Below are 25428 nucleotides of genomic sequence, written 5' to 3' on the forward strand. Positions count from 1 at the left end.
TTGAGCAGAGGTCTAGAAATAGGTTGGTTTTCAAAGTGTTAGAGGTGGAACCCCACAGGCAGCATTATCATGAACAAATATTACAATAAAAAAGAAAACAAGTCAACTGAAAAGTTATTTTCTAAAAACACATAGAAAAATTTGCTAATTAAATTTGGTGGAAACGTGCGTAATCATTCAGAGAAGAGATGTGTCACCAGCCGGTCTCTCTGCATTGCACTCACCTTCGTCAAAGGTAAAGTCTCGTAAGTCGTCATGAGCCGGTGCATGACTGAGGAGGAATGACCGAGTCCTTCGGTCGAGCTAAACCTTCAACACTGTGTCTGGAAGAAAAAGAAAAAAGACCCGGACGCGTGGCATGTGTGAAACTGCACACGGCGTAATCTTAATGAGGGGGACTGTGTGGCTCCTCAGGTCTTCCAGAAGTATTTTCCCACACCGGCTCGAGAGTCAACCACACTGAACAAATCAGATTAGCAGGGCTCTCAAGTGTCACGCATTGAGCGTGACTGTCACGCATTTTGGTCTTAAATCACGCCCTCCCGCCACACATCGTATTTCTCACGCTGAAAAAACCTCTAGACTATTTAATGTGCCGCAGCGCGCAAACATGACCTGGTCGCGCTGCCCTCACCATGGAGGAATCAAGCACGTCTCCCTCGAATCCCCTGCCAATCAATACAAAGAGATGGGCGACACGAATAGCCAATCAGAAAAACGTACCCCCCCCCCCTACCTGGAAACATGCATGATCTTTATTTAGCTAAAGCATGAATAAAAAATAAATAAAAGCTGCGTTTCGTTTTTCAGATTCTAGTTTCGCTGCATTGCCATTTTTTTTTCATTCAAAGCTAAATGCTAAATAACTACTTTTGTGGAAACCGGTAGTGAATCAAATGAAAAGGCGAAACTTAGAACTTCAAGAAAACTTTTTCTCAACAAACATGCAGGAGCAGGAGATGTCTCTATTTACAATCTCCCAGATTTCCCAGTTGACAGCTGGTTTGTGTGAGAGCTTGACGGCTGGTTTGGGAGAAGCCTCTGAAGCCTTACCTGGTTGTATAGAAGTCTATGCTTCATGTGTTAAAGCTGCATTCTCTCTAGTGACCACCAGGGGGTGACTCCTCTGGTTGTATAGAAGTCTATGCTTCATGTGTTAAAGCTGCATTCTCTCTAGTGACCACCAGGGGGTGACTCCTCTGGTTGTATAGAAGTATATGCTTCATGTGTTCAAGCTGCATTCTCTCTCCTGGCCACCAGGGGGCGACTCCTCTGGTTGTATAGAAGTATATGCTTCATGTGTTAAAGCTGCATTCTCTCTCCTGGCCACCAGGGGGCGACTCCTCTGGTTGTATAGAAGTCTATGCTTCATGTGTTAAAGCTGCATTCTCTCTAGTGACCACCAGGGGGCGACTCCTCTGGTTGTATAGAAGTATATGCTTCATGTGTTCAAGCTGCATTCTCTCTCCTGGCCACCAGGGGGCGACTCCTCTGGTTGTATAGAAGTATATGGTTCATGTGTTAAAGCTGCATTCTCTCTCCTGGCCACCAGGGGGCGACTCCTCTGGTTGTATAGAAGTCTATGCTTCATGTGTTAAAGCTGCATTCTCTCTAGTGACCACTAGAGGGTGACTCCTCTGGTTGTATAGAAGTATATGCTTCATGTGTTAAAGCTGCATTCTCTCTCCTGGCCACCAGGGGGCGACTCCTCTGGTTGTATAGAAGTATATGCTTCATGTGTTAAAGCTGCATTCTCTCTCCTGGCCACCAGGGGGCGACTCCTCTGGTTGTATAGAAGTCTATGCTTCATGGTGGAGTTCCTCTATAGACTAACGTTAGCTTCTTACTTCTCACTTCAAACATCATTAAAGTTCATTATTGGAGATAATCTTGATGAATTAAACCTGGAAGAATCATAAATGTCTGTTTATTTTCTGCAATAATCAAAATCCAATGAAAAATTCCCTTCTTTTTTTTGCATAACCAGTGCGATGCTAACTTCCTGGTTGGCCTAAACAAAATAAGCCACCTCTGCAGCTCTCAATGGAGCTGGAGCCAGCAGACGAAAGCTGTGGAAAACACTGAAAGCTCTTTAATTCTTGTTTAATCTGCAGACAATAAATAATGCAAATACTTGCGCCGGGTATTTAGGATTGAGCTATAGAGCTGCTGGGCAGGTCCTCGTTTGAACTTTGGAGAGGCCTGTTTGTGCCTGCTTACTGTGTTTATGCTAAGCTAAGCTAATCGTAGCTGCACAGACATGAGAGTATATATAGTTATAGTTTTCGCTTGTATCATACAGTTTAAAAAAGTAACCATATCTATTTGTTTCTATTATTTTTTTTACAACCTATATTTTGAGTCGGATTAGTGGTTCAAAAGGAGGATAAATGACTCTGAAGCAGCATGTCGTCCCCTAACATTTACTTATCTGAATGTAGAAGTATATGCTATCGCCTCAAGATCCATGTGTCTAGAGATGAGAAGATCAATAACACTCTCAGGTTCAAGCTGGAGCCAGCACACGATTAGCTTAGCGCAGCGTAAACAATGGAAGCAGTGGAAACGGGATCCGTCCAAAGTCCACAGTCCCGTCTAGCAGCACGTAAAGCTCTTTAATTCACTTCTTGTTTAATCGGGTAATGCAAATAGTTGCATCGCGTACGGTGCAGCGTGTTCTGCGTGAGCTTTAGAGGAGCTCGTGTCCTCGTTTGAACTTTGGAGAGAGCTGTTTGTGCTAAGCTAAGCTAACCGGGCTCTGCACACAGACATGAGTCAAGCTGAAGGCCGGGTGCTCAGTTAGGTTGTGCTTTTTTATTATTAGTTTTTAGAGTTTTTTAGTTGAGTGATACTTTTAGTAATCATGAATATTGTTTAAGGCTGAGGTTGTTTTTTTATAAATGCTTTTCAGGTTCAGTGAGAGGAAGTTCTCCCGCTTTGTTTCCTTTGTGTGTGTTTTTTATTTAACACAACATACACAAAACACATCTGGATACTGGAAAAACACTTCACAAATAATAATACGGCTGATTTAGTAACTAATAAGAACACACACACACACTACCGTTCAAAAGTTTGGGGTCACTTAGAAATGTCCTTACTTTTCAAAGAAAAGCACTGTTTTTTTTCAATGAAGATAACATTAAATTAATCAGAAATACACTATACATTGTTAATGTGGTAAATGACTATTCTAGGTGGAAACGTCTGGTTTTTAATGAAATATCTACATAGGTGTATAGAGGCCATTTCCAGCAACTATCACTCAGTGTTCTAATGGTACATTGTGTTTGCTCATCACATAGAAGACTAACGGATGATTAGAAAATCCTTGTGCAATTATGTTAGCACAACTTAAAACAGTTATGCTGGTTAAGAAGCTATAAAACTGGCCTTTCTTTGAGCTAGTTCAGTATCTGGAGCATCACATTGTGGGTTCATTATACTCTCAGAATGGCCAGAAAAAGAACACTTTCATGTCTTATCCTCATTTAGTCCTGTGCAACACATATTACTGGGTATATCCGGTGAGAGATTCTAAAATAAACTTCTGTTACGTACTAATACATTATAACCAATTTAACATCTTTCCTCCCAACCACACTGCCAGTTCACCTCTCCATAAATAGACGGCCCTAAACCTGTCCTTGCGGGAAAAGCAACAGCTATTGCAGCAAAATAATCTGCATTCCTCCTAAACAGGTCTTTATTCTGTTGTTTAATGCAGGTTAACTATTCCCTCAGCTGAACCCACAACAGTTAAAACACATATGTGTATTATTTTAAGGTGTGAACATAGACTGTATAAAGAAGGGTGCAATTGGGAGATTAAATGTAAAGACAAACTCATTAGATGTTAGGGTTATCATCATAAAACGTTAATAAAAAGTTAATATTTATATTATATATATATTATTATTATTATCATATTTTTTATATATTATTATTTTTTTACCTTAAGTTTATTGTAGTGTAGTGTGTGTTAGGAGGACCCAGCAGAATAAGCATTTCATTGTATAGAATAACTCTGTTATCTGTGCATATGACATAAAAACATCCTGAATCTTGAATCAAACCACATTTCCCATGAGTCTTAGCACCCAAAAGCCTTATGGGACCTGTAGTTGTTGAATGCCAACCAAAACAATCCGTGTTTTATCTTTTTAAAGAGATAGAAATCTTAATTTTAGATCCTATTTTATTTTTGTATTTTTTTTCCGACAACCTCTTCCGTGCTCGTTGGAACGTGACGTCACCATACCGGAAGTAAACAAACCAGCCGAGGCTGCTCGCATCCAGACGGTCATGAGACCGCCCGTCCCGAGCCATGACAGGTTGGACATCTTTATCTTTTATTACATGAAACGCATATCTTTATCTTTCATTAAATGAACCGCAGGACATGTTTACTGTGCGCGAGGCTGCGTGAAGCTGTCGCGAGCTAACGCGGCTAGCTGCAGCAGACATGTGCAAAGTTAAGCTCGGTGTGGTTATTGCCTCCTCAAATACATCATATGAGACATCAAACACATGGATACGACCTCATCTTTATTTCGGCATCAAAGCAGAACATCAAAGAGCAACTTGGTGCTCAATACTTCCATTAACGCGTCAGTGAGCGTGCAGGGCGGAGACGGAAGCCTGGAAACGTCAATGTAATCATAAAGTAAGAGGATTGTGTTGACATGCGTTGCTCCAGGTGGAATAACCTGCATGCCGAATGCTCTTCTGTCGCATGTGACGGTGTGGTAACGCTTTTAAAACCACGTGTGTCCGGCGTATTCATGGCATGCGACAAATACGCGTTAACTTGTTGGAATTTTAATCTGGATTTGGTGGCGCGTTTTCTCCCCAGAGCAGATAACGGTGTGTAATGTGTGTTACAGTCAATGTAATGTGTGCTAGTCAATGTAATGTGTGTTACAGTCAATGTAATGTGTGTTACAGTCAATGTAATGTGTGTTACAGTCAATGTAATGTGTGTTACAGTCAATGTAATGTGTGTTAGTCAATGTAATGTGTGTTACAGTCAATGTAATGTGTGTTACAGTCAATGTAATGTGTGTTAGTCAATGTAATGTGTGTTACAGTCAATGTAATGTGTGTTACAGTCAATGCCATGTGTGTTACAGTCAATGCCATGTGTGTTACAGTCAATGCCATGTTTGTTACAGTCAATGTACAGTCAATGTAATGTGTTACAGTCAATGTAATGTGTGTTACAGTCAATGCAATGTGTGTTACAGTCAATGCAATGTGTGTTAGTCAATGTAATGTGTGTTATAGTCAATGTAATGTGTGTTACAGTCAATGCCATGTGTGTTACAGTCAATGTAATGCGTGTTACAGTCAATGTAATGCGTGTTACAGTCAATGTACAGTCAATGTAATGTGTGCTAGTCAATGTAATGTGTGTTACAGTCAATGTAATGTGTGTTACAGTCAATGCGATGTGTGTTACATTCAATGCAATGTGTGCTAGTCATTGTAATGTGTGTTACAGTCGATGCAATGTGTGTTGCAGTCAATGTAATGTGTGTTACAGTCAATGTTCAGTCGATGCAATGTGTGTTACAGTCAATGTACAGTCAATGTAATGTGTTATAGTCAATGTAATGTGTGTTACAGTCAATGTACAGTCAATGCAATGTGTGTTACAGTCAATGTAATGTGTGTTACAGTCAATGTAATGTGTGTTACAGTCAATGCCATGTGTGTTACAGTCAATGTAATGTGATTGGTTCCAGGGTGTTTATATAATACCTAATCTGTATTGTCCTTTTTTTTTTCTTTTTCGAGGTGTGTGGTCCCTCCGGCACGCATGACCTCCCCGTCTCTTCCCGAGGGCCTCAAGCCGGACGGCGGCCTCCGCGGCGCCATGGCGGAGGCGTTGGGCCAGAGGAGCTTGTTGGGCTTCGGCGTGGTGTTGGCCTGGCTGGTGCTGTTCCATCTGCTGGTCAACATCTGGCTGCTGTGCGTGTTCACCAGCCTGCTGGTGGTGCTGGGCGGCTGGCTCGGCTCGCAGGCCGTCCTGGAGTCCAACAGCCTGGTTCACCTGGAGCGGTTCGTCACCCTGGAGCAGGTACGTGTTTAACCGGGGTTTCCTTTTGGTGAAGCGGGGACTCGGCGCTTAATTCACACGTATTTTGTCGTTGGCTGCGCTTCAGGTTCCGGCGTCTGCGGAGGAGGAGCGGCACTTGGACCGGGAGATCCACAACACAGTGCGGAAGATCATCAGGGACTTTGTGACCTCGTGGTTCTCCACGGTATCCTCCGAGAGCGGTTTTGAGACGGAGGTTCAGGAGGCCATGATCTCTATGGCCATGGAGCTGAAGAGCCGCGCTCGACAGCTCGACAGGAAGGTAATTATTAAAGACAAGCAGCCGCTCTCTCTCCTGACCAGCAGGGGGCGACACCCCTCTGGTTGTATAGAAGTCTATGCTTCATGTGTTAACGCTGCATTCTCTCTCCTGACCAGCAGGGGGCGACACCCCTCTGGTTGTATAGAAGTCTATGCTTCATGTGTTAACGCTGCATTCTCTCTCCTGACCAGCAGGGGGCGACACCCCTCTGGTTGTATAGAAGTCTATGCTTCATGTGTTAACGCTGCATTCTCTCTCCTGACCAGCAGGGGGCGACACCCCTCTGGTTGTATAGAAGTATATGCTTCATGTGTTAACGCTGCATTCTCTCTCCTGACCAGCAGGGGGCGACACCCCTCTGGTTGTATAGAAGCCTATGCTTCATGTGTTAAAGCTGCATTGTTTCTACTGACCACCAGGGGGTGACTCCTCTGGTTGTATAGAAGTCTATATAAATGACTCTATTCCCTCAGTAAACATTGTAAACATGAGTTTCTCAATGTAGTTTGGAACGAAACAGTTCTTTATTTATTTTTGGCTTAATGTTTTTTCTCTATGTTTTTGTGATCAAATAATAATTGCTTTTCATAGTTTAACCATACAGATATAACTTCCTATCAACATATCAACCGCCCTGGTAACATTTCATCACCACCTTACCCGTCAATCCGAGCTATGACTTATACAAATAACTAATAACTAAAAAATAACTATTACAAATAAGATTATAGGGAGACAAAGTAGTAAATAGACCAACACATACATTAGAGAACCATTCAACAGTGTTGAACAGAATTCTTCGTGAGATTTAAAATAGATTGGACGGTTGATTTTAACGTTCTTTAACGGATCGTGTGTGACCGCAGGAGTTGACCCAGAGGGTCCTGGATCTGTTCGGCTGCCACCTGCAGGACTACATCCGAGCCAAGGAGCTGGCGTCCGAGCAGCCGGAGTGCCCGGCGGCCAAGTGGGGCGGCGATGACGAGCGGCTATGGCGGGCGTACTCCGCCGTTACCGTTCCCCACCTCGCCACGACCGGCGACGGCGTGCGGGTGGACTACTCCCGGGCGCTCGTGGACCTGCTGCTGCACGTCCTGGTGCCGCCGCCTCACCTGGAGAGCCGCACGGGGCGGTTCGTCGTCGGCGAGCTCATCACCTGCAACGTCCTGCTGCCGCTCGTCGCCAAGCTGTCCGACCCCGACTGGTTGAACTTCCTCGTCATCGAAATATTCGGCAAGTCCCGCAAACCGCAGGAGCCGGTTGCGACGGAGCTACCGCAGCCGCTGCCGCAGCCGTCGCCGTCGTCGTCGCCGCCGTCGTCACCGCCGCCGGCTGAAGCCGAGCAAACGCCTCAAAGGGAAAGCGAAGCTCCTCCGATGAGAGAAATATTCAGCGACGCAGAAACGCCGGAGCTCTCCGCCTACGACGTGATCGACTCCGAGGAGGCGGACGGTCCGCAGAGCAACGCCGAGGAAGAGGAACCGGCGCTGCCCTTTCTACGGCACTACGTGAGGGGCAGCAAGCTGAACCCTTTTTACCAGGAAAGTGACTCGGACCTGGACTCCCCTCTGGGGGACTACAAACGAGGCTCCATCGATTCCCTCGTCATGATCGGACAAGAGGACAACAACGGCGTGGACCCGGAGCACGGCTTCCCCAGGCCGGTGGACGGCTCCTGCCCCAAAGTCCTGGTGAATTCGGAGCCGCTGGGGCATCCCGACGGCTGCCACCTCTCGTCGGCGGGGACTCCCGGTAACGGCGGCCTCCAGGACCCGGAGAGGGAGGGTTCTCTCTCGGTGAACCCGGCCAGGGAGCTCCTTCTGGGGGTGGAACAGAATGAGCTGACCGTGGTCGGCCCGCTGCAGGGCTCCTCCCCTCTGCAGACCTTCAGCTTCGAGCCCCTCATCAGCCCCGACGGGCCGGTCATCATCCAGAACCTCCGCATCACCGGCACCATCACGGCCAAGGAGCACCGCGGCACCGGCTCACACCCCTACACGCTCTACACCATCAAGGTAGGCGGATGACGCCATCCAGACATGAGCGGGTCTTTGTGATACAGAGGGTTCTTACGGTCATGGAAAACCTGGAAAAGTCATGGAATTTTTTTAATGGTTATTTCCAGGCCTGGAAAAGTCCTTAAAAAAAATTAAATCCCCAATGTTTTGGAAAAGTCATAGAAATGTGTTATATTCATGTGTTCATGACATTAATTTACACTGAGTTTGAAATTTGTGTCATTTAAGGTTTGCTGTATGCTTTGTATTCTCATTGTTAGTTTAATTGCTACATTTACTCACTTTTTACTGTTTACACCCAGATTTCACTAAATGTTGTGTCATGGAAATTTGGTGAAATGTCATGGAAATTTGGTGAAAAGTCCTGGAAAAGTCCTGGAAATCCATTGATCAAAATGTGTATGAATCCTGTATCCAGTTGTTTGCTTCGAAAACGAATCCTTTCTACTTGGTGTTGGTTTTCAGTACGAGACGGCGATGGGCTGCGAGGACCCCAGCAGCGCCCAGCCGGGCTCTGAGGATGCCGAGGCGGCGCCGTTGGGGGGCGGGGACCCGCCGGCCATCCAGCAGGTGGCCTATCACATGGTCAACCGGCGCTACAGCGAGTTCCTCAACCTGCAAACTCGGCTGGAGGAGAAAACGGAACTACGGAGACTCATCAAAGGTCAGAAAAGACGGATTTAACAGTTAAAAACAGTTTCGGTGGCTTTCAGTCCCTCAAACGGACCTGGATCCGGCTCAAAAGATCTGGTTTGATTGAGGTTTCGGTACTGAATTGTTTAATTGTACCGTTTCAGGGGTGAAAGGTCCAAGGAAAGTGTTTCCAGACATGCCGTTTGGAAACATGGACAGCGACAAGATAGAAGCCAGGAAAGGACTTCTGGAGACCTTTCTGAAGGTGTAGTGGATTTATATTATATTATTTATCTTAATTTAATGCTTTTTTTTTTTTTTTTATATCTACGGTGGCTGACCAGCTTTCCTCTTCTCTTTCAGCAACTCTGTGGCATCCCTGAAGTCGCCAACAGTGTAGAGATGCAGGAGTTCCTGGCTCTCAATACCGACGCCAGGATCGCGTTCGTCAAGAAACCTTTCATCGTGTCGCGGCTAGACAAGGTTTGCAATAAACGGATGAAAATGACACCGAAATACCGACGATGATTTGTAAAAAATCCTAATTCGTGTTTTGTTAGTTCTCTCCGCAAGACGACGAGCAAACTGCTTTTAAAATGTTCGTTTTCTGAATGGAGTTTGGATCGATTGGTGCTATGCTAGGCTACGCTAACATTGTAGCAGCTCCATCAACACTCAACATAACGTCATATACGCAAATACAGCAGTTATTGTTCGTACCGTGTGGTTTACACCCAAATATTTATATGTATAGTTGTTCTGTACTAGTTTAGTTTATTTATTGGTTCCCCGTTAGCTAACGTCTTAGCGGCCGCTAACTAGCGGGGATCCAGTAAATAAACTAAACTACTGAGGTAGTCAGTAAACTACAGGTATCCAGTAAATAAACTAAACTACTGAGGTAGGTTTAGTTTATTTACTGGTTCCCTGTTAGCTAACGTCTTAGCGGCCGCTAGCTAACGGGGAACCAGTAAATAAACTAAACTACTGAAGTAGGTTTAGTTTATTTACTGGTTTATACAAAGAAAAATCTGATGACTAAAAAAGCAAAGGAAAACGTTTAGTGGTTACTTGAGTGTGGTTACTAATATGAGGCGTCGTAGAGCGTGTGTTCATCTGGAGTTTGTAATGTTCTGCAGTGCAGCTAATGGTTGTGTGTGCGTGTGTGTGTGTTCTTGTGTGTAGATCATGGTGAACGCCATCGTGGACACCCTGAAGACGGCGTTTCCTCGCTCAGAACCTCAGAGCCCGACAGAGGACAACGAGGCGGAGATGGATGGAGTGAAACTGTGTTCCGACAAGAAGAGCAGGTATGACTCTAGAGTCCAAAGCACACAGATGATCGACAGACGCTTCTGGTTGTAGTGGGAGGGGCTTCACAAGAAGGCAGCGGTTGGCCAAAAACATCTCGATGGAATTGCCCCCTCTGGTGGTTTGTTCAGGAAGCGCTTGATCGAGATTAAAATCAGATTAAATGTGCATTCTCTACGCGCTCACTCCCTCCTGGTGAAGCTCCTTGCCGGCAGCTCCGTCCTCATAGCCGAGAGGTCACGTGATGATTGCTGGTGTTTAATCGTTGCGCAATGACAGTTGACCTCGTTGGTTTGATCCCAGGTCGCGTCTGAAGTTCTCCAGTAAAAACATCCCCTTCATGAACGGCTCGGACATCAGACCGCCGGTTTTGTTCAGCTGGGAGCAAACCAGCACGGTACGTAACTCACAGGTTGATATCCGCTGCTTCAGTGATTTTTCTTCAGGGCTAATTCAAGTTCTCTCTCTGCTGTCGAAGGTGTTTAACGGGATGTCGATGGGAGACTTGAAAGCCTTCATCGCTGAACAAGAGCAGCTCTCCGTCAGAGTGGAGTCGGAGAGGGAGGACAGTCCAGAGACGAGAGAGTTCAGAGGCTTCCTGGACGACGGCTTGAGGAGAAAGAACAGACAGGAACCTGGTGAGAACCGCTAGACAGTTCTACCACCAGGGGTCACTGTTGTCTCCAGAGTGGAACCTAATGAGGCTGAGGGAGGAGGTTCAGTTCAGGTACATTGTGGTGCGTTCAGGCTCCACTCAGTGGAAATGAGTACTGGCTGAAGGTAAATGATAACGTTCTCGTGATGCGTTCAGGTGTAATCTAGTAAAATGTAGTGTTGGTGATAAACTAGAATAAATCCAGATGTTTTCACATGAATATAAAATAGAAATTAGAGATGAATTATGATGTTTAACTTATTATTATACTTCATTAACACCAATAATCATAAGATTTAATTTCCTTATTGTTTGAATTGTGTGTTTTTATGAAGGGAAAGCGTTTTTCTGCTGACTTCAGACCGTTAAAATGATTTTTTGGGGCTTGTAGCTGCTAAAATCAAAGGACAAATGAATCTGTGTCTGTGAATATTGATCATTAATGATCGATAACTAGTGTCCGTACATCCAAAATTGATCTAAAAACGGGGAGCTTTAAAAGATGTCCGATGACATCATGGCATGATGGACACAACAAAAAAAGGATAGAAATGAATGCAGACATATACTCTTTTTTACATTCCACACATTGATCCTTGTACGAGTGATTCAGGAGAACTTTACAGAATTCATTTTCTGACACTTTTCGAACACAACTAACAACCTATCGTGGAAGTCATGTGACTTTAGTCTGCTGTCTGATTTTCAGAGCGCTAGATTAAATCACACTGAGCTGAACCTGCAGCGTCTGGCCACACGGGGGCAGTGTTAGCACGCGTATGACGTGAGGTGCTGATTGATTTCTGGATCTGCAACAAAAAAGCTGCTGCTTGTGATCATATCTCTGCATACAGACATCTTGTAGCATGTTGTGAGTGAGTTGTGTGTTTGTCCTCTTTTGTGTGTTTTCCGTGCCGTGCAGCCGGTGAGACGGCGCTGGCCGAGGTGGCGCTGAACATCCTGTGTCTGCTGATGAAGGAGCAGTGGAGCTGGCTGTGCACCGAGAACATCCAGAGGACCATCCGGCTGCTGTTTGGCACGTTTATCGACAGGTGACCCGACTATGAGGTCATGTGACCAACGAGCATCGTCCTCTGGGCGTGTGTGTCTGTCCTTTAGCTTCTAGCATCATCCTCATGTGTGTGTCTGTCCTTTAGCTTCTAGCATCGTCCTCATGTGTGTGTCTGTCCTCCAGCTTCTAGCATCATCCTCATGTGTGTGTCTGTCCTTTTAGCTTCTAGCATCATCCTCATGTGTGTGTCTGTCCTTTAGCTTCTAGCATCGTCCTCATGTGTGTGTCTGTCCTCCAGCTTCTAGCATCATCCTCATGTGTGTGTCTGTCCTCCAGCTTCTAGCATCATCCTCATGTGTGTGTCTGTCCTTTAGCTTCTAGCATCGTCCTCATGTGTGTGTCTGTCCTTTAGCTTCTAGCATCATCCTCATGTGTGTGTCTGTCCTCCAGCTTCTAGCATCATCATCATGTGTGTGTCTGTCCTTCAGCTTCTAGCATCATCCTCATGTGTGTGTCTGTCCTCCAGCTTCTAGCATCATCCTCATGTGTGTGTCTGTCCTTTAGCTGCTAGCATCATCCTCATGTGTGTGTCTGTCCTTTAGCTTCTAGCATCATCCTCATGTGTGTGTCTGTCCTTCAGCTGCTAGCATCATCCTCATGTGTGTGTCTGTCCTTCAGCTTCTAGCATCATCCTCATGTGTGTGTCTGTCCTCCAGCTTCTAGCATCATCCTCATGTGTGTGTCTGTCCTCCAGCTTCTAGCATCATCCTCATGTGTGTGTCTGTCCTTTAGCTTCTAGCATCATCCTCATGTGTGTGTCTGTCCTTTAGCTTCTAGCATCATCCTCATGTGTGTGTCTGTCCTTCAGCTTCTAGCATCATCCTCATGTGTGTGTCTGTCCTCCAGCTTCTAGCATCATCCTCATGTGTGTGTCTGTCCTTTAGCTTCTAGCATCATCCTCATGTGTGTGTCTGTCCTTTAGCTTCTAGCATCATCCTCATGTGTGTGTCTGTCCTTCAGCTTCTAGCATCATCCTCATGTGTGTGTCTGTCCTCCAGCTTCTAGCATCGTCCTCTGTACATGTCCTCGTGTGTGTGTGTCCTCCAGCTTCTAGCATCGTCCTCTGGACATGTCCCCATGTCCTCATGTGTGTGTGTCCTTCAGCTTCTAGCATCGTCCTCCGGACATGTCCTCATGTCCTCATGTGTGAGACATTCCTCGTCCTCAGTGACTGGAAACATCATGACGCTGGTAACTTTTATACGTCAAAATAATATAGATCTTTCCACGAAAACCTTCACCGACAATGCAAATCCTCTTTCTCCGTCTCGTAATGACTCCTTCAAAGTGTCCTTTTTATATTTTTTTATTTATTTTTTTACGAGCTGCTTTCCTGCGGCGAGGAAGAGATGGAAACTTCTGCATAGCGAAGCTTAATCTGTGGACTCGGTCGGGACATGAGGACACATGGAGATTTCTCCAGAGAGGCTGTTTATGAGCTGGAGAGGCGACTCTGGCTCTCGTACAGTCGTTAGTGGAGAGAGCTGGGAGCTGGCTACGAGCCTCTGTGTGTGTGTGTGTGTGTGTGTGTGTGTGTGTGTGTGTGCGTCGCTTTCCACGCAGCGCACCTCCTAAACACTTAACCCGAATGAGAAGAGCGTGAAGTCTTTTTTCTCCACCGTGACATTAGCTGTATAATAAAGTCCGTCTGCTCCGGAGCGCCTGACATCAACTCCCCAAACATTTGACGCATTTAGCTCCTGCTGCCAGTAAACGGAACATGCGGACAATGTTCTCGGGTTCTAGTGTTTGTGCGGCGTTGGGCGCCGTGACCTCACGTTCCCCCGGGGTGTCGGCACCAGAATATCGTTTGTCTTTATATTCGGAACCCGGGCCCCCCTCTATTTTTAAGAAGTGTATGAAAGGCCTCGCACTGTTTTGTTTGGCTTCGTCTATTTTGGGGGCGTCCGTCTGCACACTGCATTCTCTCTGCTGACCACCAGGGGGCGACTCCTCTGGTTGTATAGAAGTCTATGCTTCATGTGTTGAAGCTGCATTTTCTCTGCTGACCACCAGGGGCCGACTCCTCTGGTTGTATAGAAGTCTATGCTTCATGTGTTAAAGCTGCGTTCTCTCTGCTGACCACCAGGGGGCAACTCCTCTGATTGTATAGAAGTCTATGCTTCATGTGTTGAAGCTGCATTCTCTCTGCTGACCACCAGGGGGCGACTCCTCTGGTTGTATAGAAGTCTATGCTTCATGTGTTGAAGCTGCATTCTCTCTCCTGACCACTAGGGCGTGACTCCTGTGGTTGTATAGAAGTCTATGCGTCATGTGTTAAAGCTGCATTCTCTCTGCTGACCAGCAGGGGGTGACTCCTCTGGTTGTATAGAAGTATATGCTTCATGTGTTAAAGCTGCATTCTCTCTACTGACCACCAGGGGGCGACTCCTCTGGTTGTATAGAAGTCTATACTTCATGTATTGAAGCTGCATTTTCTCTGCTGACCACCAGGGCGTGACTCCTGTGGTTGTATAGAAGTCTATGCTTCATGTGTTAAAGCTGAATTCTCTCTAGTGACCACCAGGGGGCGACTCCTCTGGTTGTATAGAAGTCTATGCTTCATGTATTATTATTCTCTCTACTGACCACCAAAGGTAAATAATAACGTTCTCATGATGCGTTCAGGTGTAATCTAGTAAAATGTAGTGTTGGTGATGAACTAAAATGAATACAGATGTTTTCACATGAATATAAAATAGATTAGAGATGAATTATGATGTTTAACTTCCTAACAGCTCTGAGCTCATTGTTACACTTTATTAACACTAAGAACGACTATAACAATAAAATCTGTTATTTACTTATCATTTAAATTGTGTTTTTATGAAGAAAAATACACACTTGGCATCGGAGGAGGAGGTGACACTCGTGGTGCGGTCGGTGGTTTGCATCTCACGGACGCTTCTGAAATATAAACATTGTCTTCTGTTAACGGGCTAATAGCGGTCGACAGTTGCTCTCCCGATTCCTGCAGACCTCTGTAATCGTCCCGAGGGGGAGGTCAGAGGTCAAATACCGTGGTCACCTCTTTGTGAAGGCCGTGAAACACACCGTGTTCGCTTTACTCCTGTTTTTAAAATGGTTATTTCCAGGCCTGGAAAAGCCCTTGAAAGACGCTCAAAATATAAGCAGGCATACATACAGGCATCTATATAAATGTTTATTCTTTTAATCAAACTATTGTCTCATTCATTTGTGTCATTTAAGGTTTACTGTATGCTTTGTATTCTCATTGTTAGTTTAAATATTACATTTACTCACTTTTTACTGTTTACACCCAGATTTCACTAAATGTTTGTCATGGACATTTGGTTAAAAGTCATGTAAATTTGATTTAAAGTCATGGAAATTCGGTAAAGAATCATGGAAATTTGGTTGAAAGACCTGGAAAAGTCCTGGAAATTGGGTTAAAAATCAAGGAAATTCGGTTTAAAGTCATGAAAAAAATCATGGAAATTTGGTTAAAAATCATGGAAATTTGGTTAAAAATCATGGAAATTTGGTTAAAAGTCATGGAAATTCGGTTTAAAGTCATGAAAAAGTCCTGGAATTCCATTGGACAGAATGTGTATGAACCCTGCCTCCAGTGTCTTGGTGTTTTTTGCCGCTGCACCCGGAGCTCGGGATGAGCACCCCGAGGTGTCAGGCCTCGTCTTCACAGTCGTGCTTGTGCGATGACGTCGCGTCTGTTGAAAACAAACCGTTGTCTGTGGGTTTATTTTAGCTCCAACGGGAACCCGGTTACGCTCGACTGTTTTCCATAAATGGTAACGCAAACAAATCCCAGCGGAGTCCAGCAGCTGATGTTCCACTTCTTGAGCTTCTCTTGCATCACCGGCTGTCGGTTCCCCGCCGAGCATTCAAAGCATCTCCGCTTTTGTTCTGGATTGTCGTTGATTGTGTCGCTGCTGGAGTTGAGCCCAATGGTTCATTTAATCAGCTGATTCAGACCCTAGAGCTGGTGTGTGTAACTGGACTCTTGGGGTTTCTACTCGTGTGTGTGTGTGTGTGTGTGTGTGTGTGTGTCACAGCTTAAATTGAAATTAATCTTGTTGATAAATCGGCTTATAAATAATTGGTGTTTCTGATTTAATTTGTGCACTTATTTGTTCTAGATTGTAAAGACCAAAAAATAGGCATTTGAATGTTTTTGCTCTGGAAAATCCTGACTCCTCTGGTTGTATAGAAGTATATGCTTCATTTGTTAAAGCTGCATTCTCTCTCCTGACCACCAGGGGGCGACTCCTCTGGTTGTATAGAAGTCTATGCTTCATGTGTTAAAGCTGCATTCTCTCTCCTGACCACCAGGGGGCGAGTCCTCTGGTTGTATAGAAGTCTATGCTTCATGTGTTAAAGCTGCATTCTTTCTCCTGACCACCAGGGGGTGACTACTCTGGTTGTATAGAAGTATATGCTTCATGTGTTAATGCTGCATTCTCTCTCCTGACCACCAGGGGGTGACTCCTCTGGTTGTATAGAAGTCTATGCTTCATGTGTTAAAGCTGCATTCTCTCTCCTGACCACCAGGGGGCGACTCCTCTGGTTGTGTAGAAGTCTATGCTTCATGTGTTAAAGCTGCATTCTCTCTCCTGACCACCAGGGGGCGACTCCTCTGGTTGTATAGAAGTCTATATAAGTGACTCTACTTCTCTTGATGTATTCCCTCAGTAAACATTGTAAACATGAGTTTATGTCTCAATCTCTAGTTTCAAGTCTTCTTCAATACAGCATGATGTTCATTTAGTAAATTATGGTCATTTAGAGTCAAACAGACCATAAAGCAGGGGACGCTTTAGGGGCGGGGCTACAAGGTGATTGACAGGACGACAACATATAAAGACTAATGAGGACAAAATGCTCTGGTCTCGTTTGAATTATTTGTGCATGTAATTTAATTTTTTTCCATCTCCAAGGGGAAAAACCTAGACTTTTTATGATCTGATCTGAAATCTGTCAACAGCGTAGCTTTGGCTCGGTCGCAGTGTTCCCTGGCTTATTAACCGGACTCCTTCTGCAGAACAGAAGATAATTGAGTGATGCATTCGTTACGGAGCTCTAAAAATAACAATGAAGCTACCGAGCAATAAACCCTCAGACGTGAAGACGTGAAGCTTTCTGAAGCGTCGGTCTCACATTCTGACCTCAGTGCCATCGCTTTGTGGATGAAAGTAAATCGGATTTGATCTGATTTCCAATTAGGCTTTAATTTCTGGCTCCGGACAATGTGCTGCTTTTCGTCGCCAAATGTTTCATAACTTTCCTCCTCGATGGAAAGCTCTCAGTCTGGAACCGTTCAGGATGGTCCGTCTGCTGCGAAAGCCTCAATTAAATCAGACCCCAGCCCAGACGCTGTCGGAGGGATCATTTTTAACTCGAGTGTGAAGCTAAATTGAGACGCTCGCTCCGTCTTTAACCCGTCGGCTGTTTTTAGGAACCGGATTCCTGCCGTGAGCGCAGACGAACGTTACGGGAAAACTCTCGCTATTTTCATCTGCTCCCGTTTGCTGAAGGTCCTCAAAACACTTTTACGCTCTCCGCATTTAACCCGACGGGAAAAGATGTTCCTCGTTTGATTTATTAGCTTCAAATCAGCTTTACTTGGCCTGACGAAGGCTTAAATTTAAGTGTGTGTGTGTGTATGTGAGTGTGTGTATGTATGTATATATATATATATGTATATATATATATATATATATATATATATATATATATATATATATATATATATATATATATATATATACATATATATATATATATATATATATATATATATATATATACATATATATACATATATATATATATATATATATATATATACATATATACATATATATATATATATATATATATATATATATATATATATATATATATATATATATATATATACATACATACATACATACATACATACATACATACATACATACATACATACATACATACTAACCAGCTAACCAGTAGCAGCTGCTAGCTCCCCGCTGCTGCTGCTACTGCCCGCGTCTCCTCTGCCCGAGTCGGGTGTCGAGCCGGGGCTGCTCCCGCTACCTTCGGTGGTTAGCGCCTGCTAGCGCTAGCAGGAGTGCTAGCAGGAGTGCTAGGAGGAGCGCTAGCTGGCTACAGCGGGGAGCTAACGGGGACACTGACCGAAGGTAGTAGCGGCTTGTAACCCGACTTTTACGGTATATAAATATATATATATATATATATATATATATATATATATATATATATATATATATATATATATATATATATATATATATATATATTTGCTTTTCATTTATATATATATATATATATATATATATATATATATATATATATATTTGCTTTTCATTTATATATATATATATATATATATTTGCTTTTCATTTATATATATATATATATATAATGATAAAGTGAAACAGAATGTTACGAGATGGAATGAACACATCTTGGTAACGTTATAATTTACCTTCGCATTACCGCTCAATTTTACCGAATAGAGCTTGATCGCATCGTAGCGTAACTGAATGCAACCTCCGCTACCATTAGCTATGTTAGCCGTTAGCTGTTAGACGTTAGCTCTGTTAGCATTTAGCTCCGTTATTTAGCAGGACTGGCAGAAGAACAAAAAATCCTCGTACAATTCCTACAAATATTAGAAAACTAAACTGAAACTAAAAAACATTAAACTATATTATAATTATATCTAAAGTTGTGTTTGTTTTTGAATGTGTAACTCTGTGTGTGTGTGTGTGTGTGTGTGTGTGTGTGTGTGTGGTCGTTTTCCAGCCGGGACTCGGAGTCATTTGATCTCTGTTTACTTTCTCTTTTCAGCGTTGGTAGAATTCACAGAGCAAAGTGAGACTCTGAGAACATCAAACCATCAAATCACTCTTTTCCTCCGTTATTTACCCTTTAGTTGTATCGCCTCGCATGCATCATGTTGCAAATTAATTAACTTATTTTTTCTTCTATATTGTTTGGCCTGTGATCATGTAACTAATATGTGAGACAGGTGCCACACAAATATGTTTGATTGATTCAGTTACTGATTTAAAGTCCTCGCAGAAACCTTATACATCACAAAAAAATTAGTTTTATTGTTTCGTTTCCTTCATAAAACATTTGTGAAGTTCATTTTTTTGAATTTTTTTTACATCCACGTTCACCAACTTGCAGTTGTCTTCTTCTTTTTCTTCATTCTTCTTCTTCGTTTTCTTCTTCTTTATAGGCACATCTTTTTGTTTTACTGCCCTCCGTTGCATCACCCTTGTGTGTGTGTGTGTGTGTGTGTGTGTGTGTGTGTGTGTGTGTGTGTGTGTGTGTGTGTGCGCGTCCTCATGCACGAGACAAAACTAAACGTGCACCACTCATTAAACCCACTGCTCCATCGCGCTGCTCCAGGTCAATAACTCCACGTTGTGCCTTTTTTAATAAGACCCTTAATGTGCGTCGATGTTCCTCGAAACCAGAAACTGCGTTTTATTGGAGCTGTTGGATCATTCTGGAACCACGAGAACCATCTCAACATAAGGTCCGCTGACTTGATCTGGGACGCCTGGTTCCGATCTACAGTTCTGTGATCGAACTCAAGCAGCTGCTGAGGCTCGAGAACCTTTTGTTTGACCAACCTGGAACCCTTTTTAGAGGCTTCTCCCTAGAACCCAATAAAAAGGGTTGTTTCCACAGACTTTATATGAGAAGTTCTGAAGCTCGAGTTCTGCCATCTTGCCATCGCAACCTTGGATTGCGGCCGTCGCCATGTTGCTTTTTGGCAACTAGAGATTGAGACCATACATTAATGTTTACAATTATTTATGTAATTAATGTATATTAATGTTTACAATGTTTACTGAGGGAAGTAGAGTCATTTATATAGACTTCTATACAACCGAAGGAGTCTCCTCCTGGTGGTCAGGAGACAGAATGCAGCTTTAACACATGAAGCATATACTTCTATACAACCTAAAGTAGTCATTCCCTGCTGGCCAGTAGAGAGAATGCAGCTTTAATACATGAAGCATAGACTTCTATACAACCAGAGGAGTCGCCCCCTGGTGGTCAGGAGAGAGAATGCAGCTTTAACACATGAAGCATAGACTTCTATACAACCAGAGGAGTCATTCCCTGGTGGTCAGTAGAGAGAATGCAGCTTAAACACATGAAGCATAGACTTCTATGCAACCAGAGGAGTCACCCCCTGGTGGTCAGTAGAGAGAATGCAGCTTTAACACATGAAGCATAGACTTCTATGCAACCAGAGGAGTCGCCCCCTGCTGCTCAGTGGAGAGAATGCAGCTTTAACACATGAAGCATAGACTTCTATACAACCAGAGGAGTCATTCCCTGCTGGTCAGTGAAGAGAATGCAGCTTAAACACATGAAGCATAGACTTCTATGCAACCAGAGGAGTCACCCCCTGGTGGTCAGTAGAGAGAATGCAGCTTTAACACATGAAGCATAGACTTCTATGCAACCGGAGGAGTCGCCCCCTGCTGCTCAGTGGAGAGAATGCAGCTTTAAAACATGAAGCATAGACTTCTATACAACCAGAGGAGTCATTCCCTGCTGGTCAGTGAAGAGAATGCAGCTTAAACACATGAAGCATAGACTTCTATACAACCAGAGGAGTCATTCCCTGCTGGTCAGTGAAGAAAATGCAGCTTAAACACATGAAGCATAGACTTCTATACAACCAGAGGAGTCATTCCCTGCTGGTCAGTGAAGAGAATGCAGCTTTAACAAACTACTGACTTTACTTGCATTGTCTTTGTTTGCTTGTGGTATTGTAGAATTTACTTTAATAACAACCTTTCTTTTTTTACAAGTTTGATTCCCCTAAAAGCGACTAGATGGTCAAATATATAGAGGAATAGACAGCAACAGGTGTTCCTGTCCTTTGACTGAACGTTACGTAATAGAGGATTTAAGATTTAAATCTCATCTCGTCACATAAGACGAAGCCACGGCTCTCAGCTGTTTTGATTGCCTGTATGTTTGTTGAAGGTTACGTCTGTTATATAAATTAAACACTAATTAATTGAGCCGTGTCCCAAAGCATGTTGTTATTCTGCAGATCTGCAACGTGAGGAAAGGAAAATACTTTACCATCGCTATTCGGGCCTTTGGCTTCTCGAGCTGTTATGAAACACTAGAGGATAAAAAACATGCATAATAGTGGAAACCAGGAATCCGTGGCTGGCACATCTCGTCCATCCATAGCTTCTCTTGAGTGCGGCTCGGCTGCGTGCTAACTGGCCAGAACGAGCCAATGAAATAACTTCATTAGGGGCCACATCGAGTGAGCAGGAGAAGCAGAACATTCGGCCCAGAGGTGGTCCCCGCTGCTTTCACCAGGCCTCTGAGGTTTTCCAACGGCGTTGCATAACAAGCATCTGCGTAGTGTTACGTTGTTCCTGGAAAACTCTTCCAGTGTTTCTACAATCGTGTTTAAACTTAGTTACAGAATACTTTCAAATGGGTGGTACCTGCTGCAGCTTTAGGCTCCAGACCCGAAACAACCCTCAGGGTTCTTACGCTCATGGAGAACCTGGGAAAGTCATGGAGTTTTAAAATGGTTATGTCCAGGCCTGGAAAAGTCCTTGAAAAAAATAAAATCCCCAAAGTTTAGTAAAAGTCATATAAATGTGTTTATATTTATGTGTTCATGGCTCAGTTTGAAATAATGAATATGCTTTTAAAAGAAAGACTCAAAATACAAGCAGGCATCTATATAAATGTTTATTCTTTTAATCAAACTATTGTCTCATTCATTTGTGTCATTTAAGGTTTACTGTATGCTTTGTGTTCTCATTGTTAGTTTAAATACTACATTTACTCACTTTTTACTGTTTACACCCAGATTTCACTAAATGTTTGTCATGGACATTTGGTTAAAAGTCATGGAAATTTGGTTAGAAATCATGGACATTTGGTTAAAAATCATGGTATTTGGTTAGAAATGATGGAAATTTGGTTAAAAATCATGGAATTTGGTTAGAAATCATGGAGATTTGGTTAAAAGTCATTGAAATTTGGTTTAAAGTCATGGAAAGGTTCACACACATTTTGACCAATGGATTTCCATGACTTTCCAATTTAAAAGTCATGGAAAAGTCCTGGAAACCCATTGGTCAGAATGTGTATGAACCCTGAACCCTTGAACACTTGAGCTACATTGAGATGATGTTTTCTTTTAGCTTTTTTCTTCCTCGTGCTCTTAAAATAACCTCCTCATCCAGACCGGCTGGGTTTCCACCCCTCGGATGGTAAATCTCGCCGTGAAAAAGGTCGGGTCAGAGTGAAAAGGGTCAACGTCTGCCGGCTCTACAGAGCCGATAGAGTTGACTCATCACAAGACCTTAAACCCAGCAGCTCTGTGGAAGAGTTGAGGGTTTAAGACTCTGCCAGGCCAGACTCCACTGCGGCACTTTCAGATCCCCGTGGGAATGCAATGCATGTGGTTACCTTTGCGGGGATGGACTGATCTGAAGCCGGGATCCTTCAGTACTGGGGAGGTCAGCCATGATGCTGGGGTCACAACACACAGGGATCTGAAGAGTCACAAGGTCAACCGACTGTTGCCGAGGTCATTGCAACCCGGCGGTTTTCACCATTGCGCACAATTTCTTTTCCGTAAGGATTCTTCGAGAGGGAAAAGAAAGCTCATGTAGCTTAGCCTAGTTGCTAACGGAACAATACCGTGACAGTTCATTCAAAAGATGTATTTGTATCATAGACACCCGTCTACCTGTTTTTTACTCTGAAAGATTAGATTAGAAATACGTTACAACCGTTTCCTGCACGTTGACCTCTCCGGCTCTCCGTCTTTACCGCCTTTCTTTCTTCCTAAAAATCAACAATCGGTACATTTCTCAGCTAACTTGAACCCACTGCTGCACGTTTTTTCAGATGGCTGGACGTGAGCGTGGCCAACCTGACGTGCACGGCGTACTGGGTAACGTACCTGCAGGTCGTCCAGGAGTCCGTGTGGCCGGGAGGAGCTCTGCCGACGGCGACCTGGCCGGAGCGCAGCCGGCAGCAGAAGGACGACACCCGGGAGCAGGCCTTGAGCTGCCTGACGAGACTCCTGCCAGGTACGCTGTGTATATCAGGACTTCATGGACTTCTATGTTGGAGACCTGTCAATCACCTTGTAGCCCCGCCCTAAAGCATCCCCTGCTTTATGGTCTGATTGACATAATTTACTAAATGAACATCATGCTGTATTGAAGAAGACTTGAAACTAGAGATTGAGACAAACTCATGTTTACAATGTTTACTGAGGGAATACATCAAGAGAAGTAGAGACTTCTATACAACCAGAGGAGTCGCCCCCTGGTGGTCAGTAGAGAGAATGCAGCTTTAACACATGAAGCATATACTTCTATACAACCAGAGGAGTTGCCCCCTGATGGTCAGGAGAGATAATGCAGCTTTAACACATGAAGCATATACTTCTATACAACCAGAGTAGTCGCCTCCTGGTGGTCAGGAGAAAGAATGCAGCTTTAACACATGAAGCATATACTTCTATACAACCAGAGGAGTTGCCCCCTGATGGTCAGGAGAGATAATGCAGCTTTAACACATGAAGCATATACTTCTATACAACCAGAGTAGTCGCCTCCTGGTGGTCAGGAGAGATAATGCAGCTTTAACACATGAAGCATATACTTCTATACAACCAGAGTAGTCGCCTCCTGGTGGTCAGAAGAGAGAATGCAGCTTTAACACATGAAGCTTTTGGCGCAGGTTGCCGCCGGCCTTGTGTAAATAATTGTGCAATGAAGTTACAATTATGACATGAATTATGAAAAAAACACGACTAACAGCTGTTTTATATTGTTTTATATTTCTCTGTATTTCCAGATCTGATCTCAGACCTGTTGGGCTCAGACAAGTCCAAGCTCTGCTGGCAGACTGCACTGGACTCTTTTCAAGACCCCTTTATTAACAGGTGAACACACACAGTAGACACTCAATGGCCACTTTGTTGCAGGCAGTTGCACTTTGTAGTGCAATCACAACATTTCTGATTTGCTTTTCAATGCCATTCAAAGCATCAGGATCCACTGAACAGACATAAACAATTCCCAACCTTTCACTTTCTCCATTATTTAGTTTTGTTCAAGAATTTACATTTTTGGATTTGAAGTAGGAAGTTAAACATCATATTTCATCTCTAATATATATTTATATTCATGTGAAAACATCTGGATTTATTGTAGTTTATCACCCACTGAGGAGAGACTGAACGCATCCTGAGAACGTCATCATTTACCTTCAGCCAGTACTAATTTTCACTGAGCCGAGCCTGAACGCATCATAGTGTAACTGAAGTGAACCTCTGCTGGTTCTCCGTTAGCGGTGCTGCTAACGTTACTAGCTCTCCTCCTGTTGGTTCTCCGTTAGCGGTGCTGCTAACGTTACTAGCTCTCCTGTTGGTTCTCTGTTTGCGGTGTTGCTAACATTACTAGCTCTCCTCCTGTTGGTTCTCCGTTAGCGGTGCTGCTAACGTTACTAGCTCTCCTCCTGTTGGTTCTCCGTTAGCGGTGCTGCTAACGTTACTAGCTCTCCTCCTGTTGGTTCTCTCTTAGCGGTGCTGCTAACGTTACTAGCTCTCCTCCTGTTGGTTCTCCGTTAGCGGTGCTGCTAACGTTACTAGCTCTCCTCCTGTTGGTCTAAACACTGATTGGTTGTTTACAAAGTCACATGATCAGAGACTAGAGAAACATCATGATGTCCTGATCACATGATCTACTGGATACTGGAGGATAAAACTTTATTTACTCTGTGAATGTTAACGTTACAATGTGTGTCCACCACTGATCACGAGAGAAAAGATGCTGACTGCTGGTCCTGTGTCCCTCAGGCATCTGGTCTTCTGCCTATTTGACCTCCTGCTGGAGTTCCTGGTTCCTGAAATACCCGAGGAGGACTTCCAGAGGAGCCTGATGCGAACCCTCTCCAAGAACCCAGAGAAGCAGCTGGCGTGAGGAAGGAAAAACAGAAAAAACACAACAACCCATCTTTAATTTCCACCATTCTGCTTGTTCTACTAGCGTTCTGCGATGAGAGTGAGCGACCGCTTCAGGTGAAGAGCGATCGTCCCCGCTCTAAACTCCCGAGGCCTGTCTTCAGTTACGCGGCGAGAGGCGGCTTCGATTAGGCGAGAGCACCTGGTTCGCGTTTGATCCTTCGAGAACGTGGCCGGTCGGATCTCAACATGTGGCCGGTGTTCAGAGGTCTCTCTTCCTGCCCGGCTTTCACCAAACTCGCTTCAGATGCTCTTTTTCGCACTGTTTCCCCTCAAAAAACAACAACCCCGCACCTGTTGCTCTAATCTGGATTAGCAGGATTTGCTTTAAATCTTTG

At 44.0% G+C, this 25428-nt stretch overlaps 1 protein-coding gene across 1 annotated transcript; it reads left to right on the forward strand.

Moving 5' to 3' along the window:
* Positions 1-5878: 5878 nt before the first annotated feature.
* On the forward strand, positions 5879-25049 carry snx19b (sorting nexin 19b; the record flags this gene model as incomplete). The annotated part of the gene is made up of 13 exons (XM_079225270.1): positions 5879-6082; positions 6168-6362; positions 7229-8377; positions 8846-9044; positions 9178-9278; positions 9377-9496; positions 10199-10323; positions 10628-10721; positions 10803-10962; positions 11902-12031; positions 22963-23147; positions 23923-24010; positions 24926-25049. 13 exons carry the CDS (start codon positions 5879-5881, stop codon positions 25047-25049), a joined length of 2874 nt encoding a protein of 957 aa, XP_079081396.1.
* Positions 25050-25428: the final 379 nt, after the last annotated feature.

This window comes from Taurulus bubalis (assembly GCF_910589615.1).
Source record: "Taurulus bubalis genome assembly, chromosome: 10".
Taxonomy (NCBI): domain Eukaryota; kingdom Metazoa; phylum Chordata; class Actinopteri; order Perciformes; family Cottidae; genus Taurulus; species Taurulus bubalis.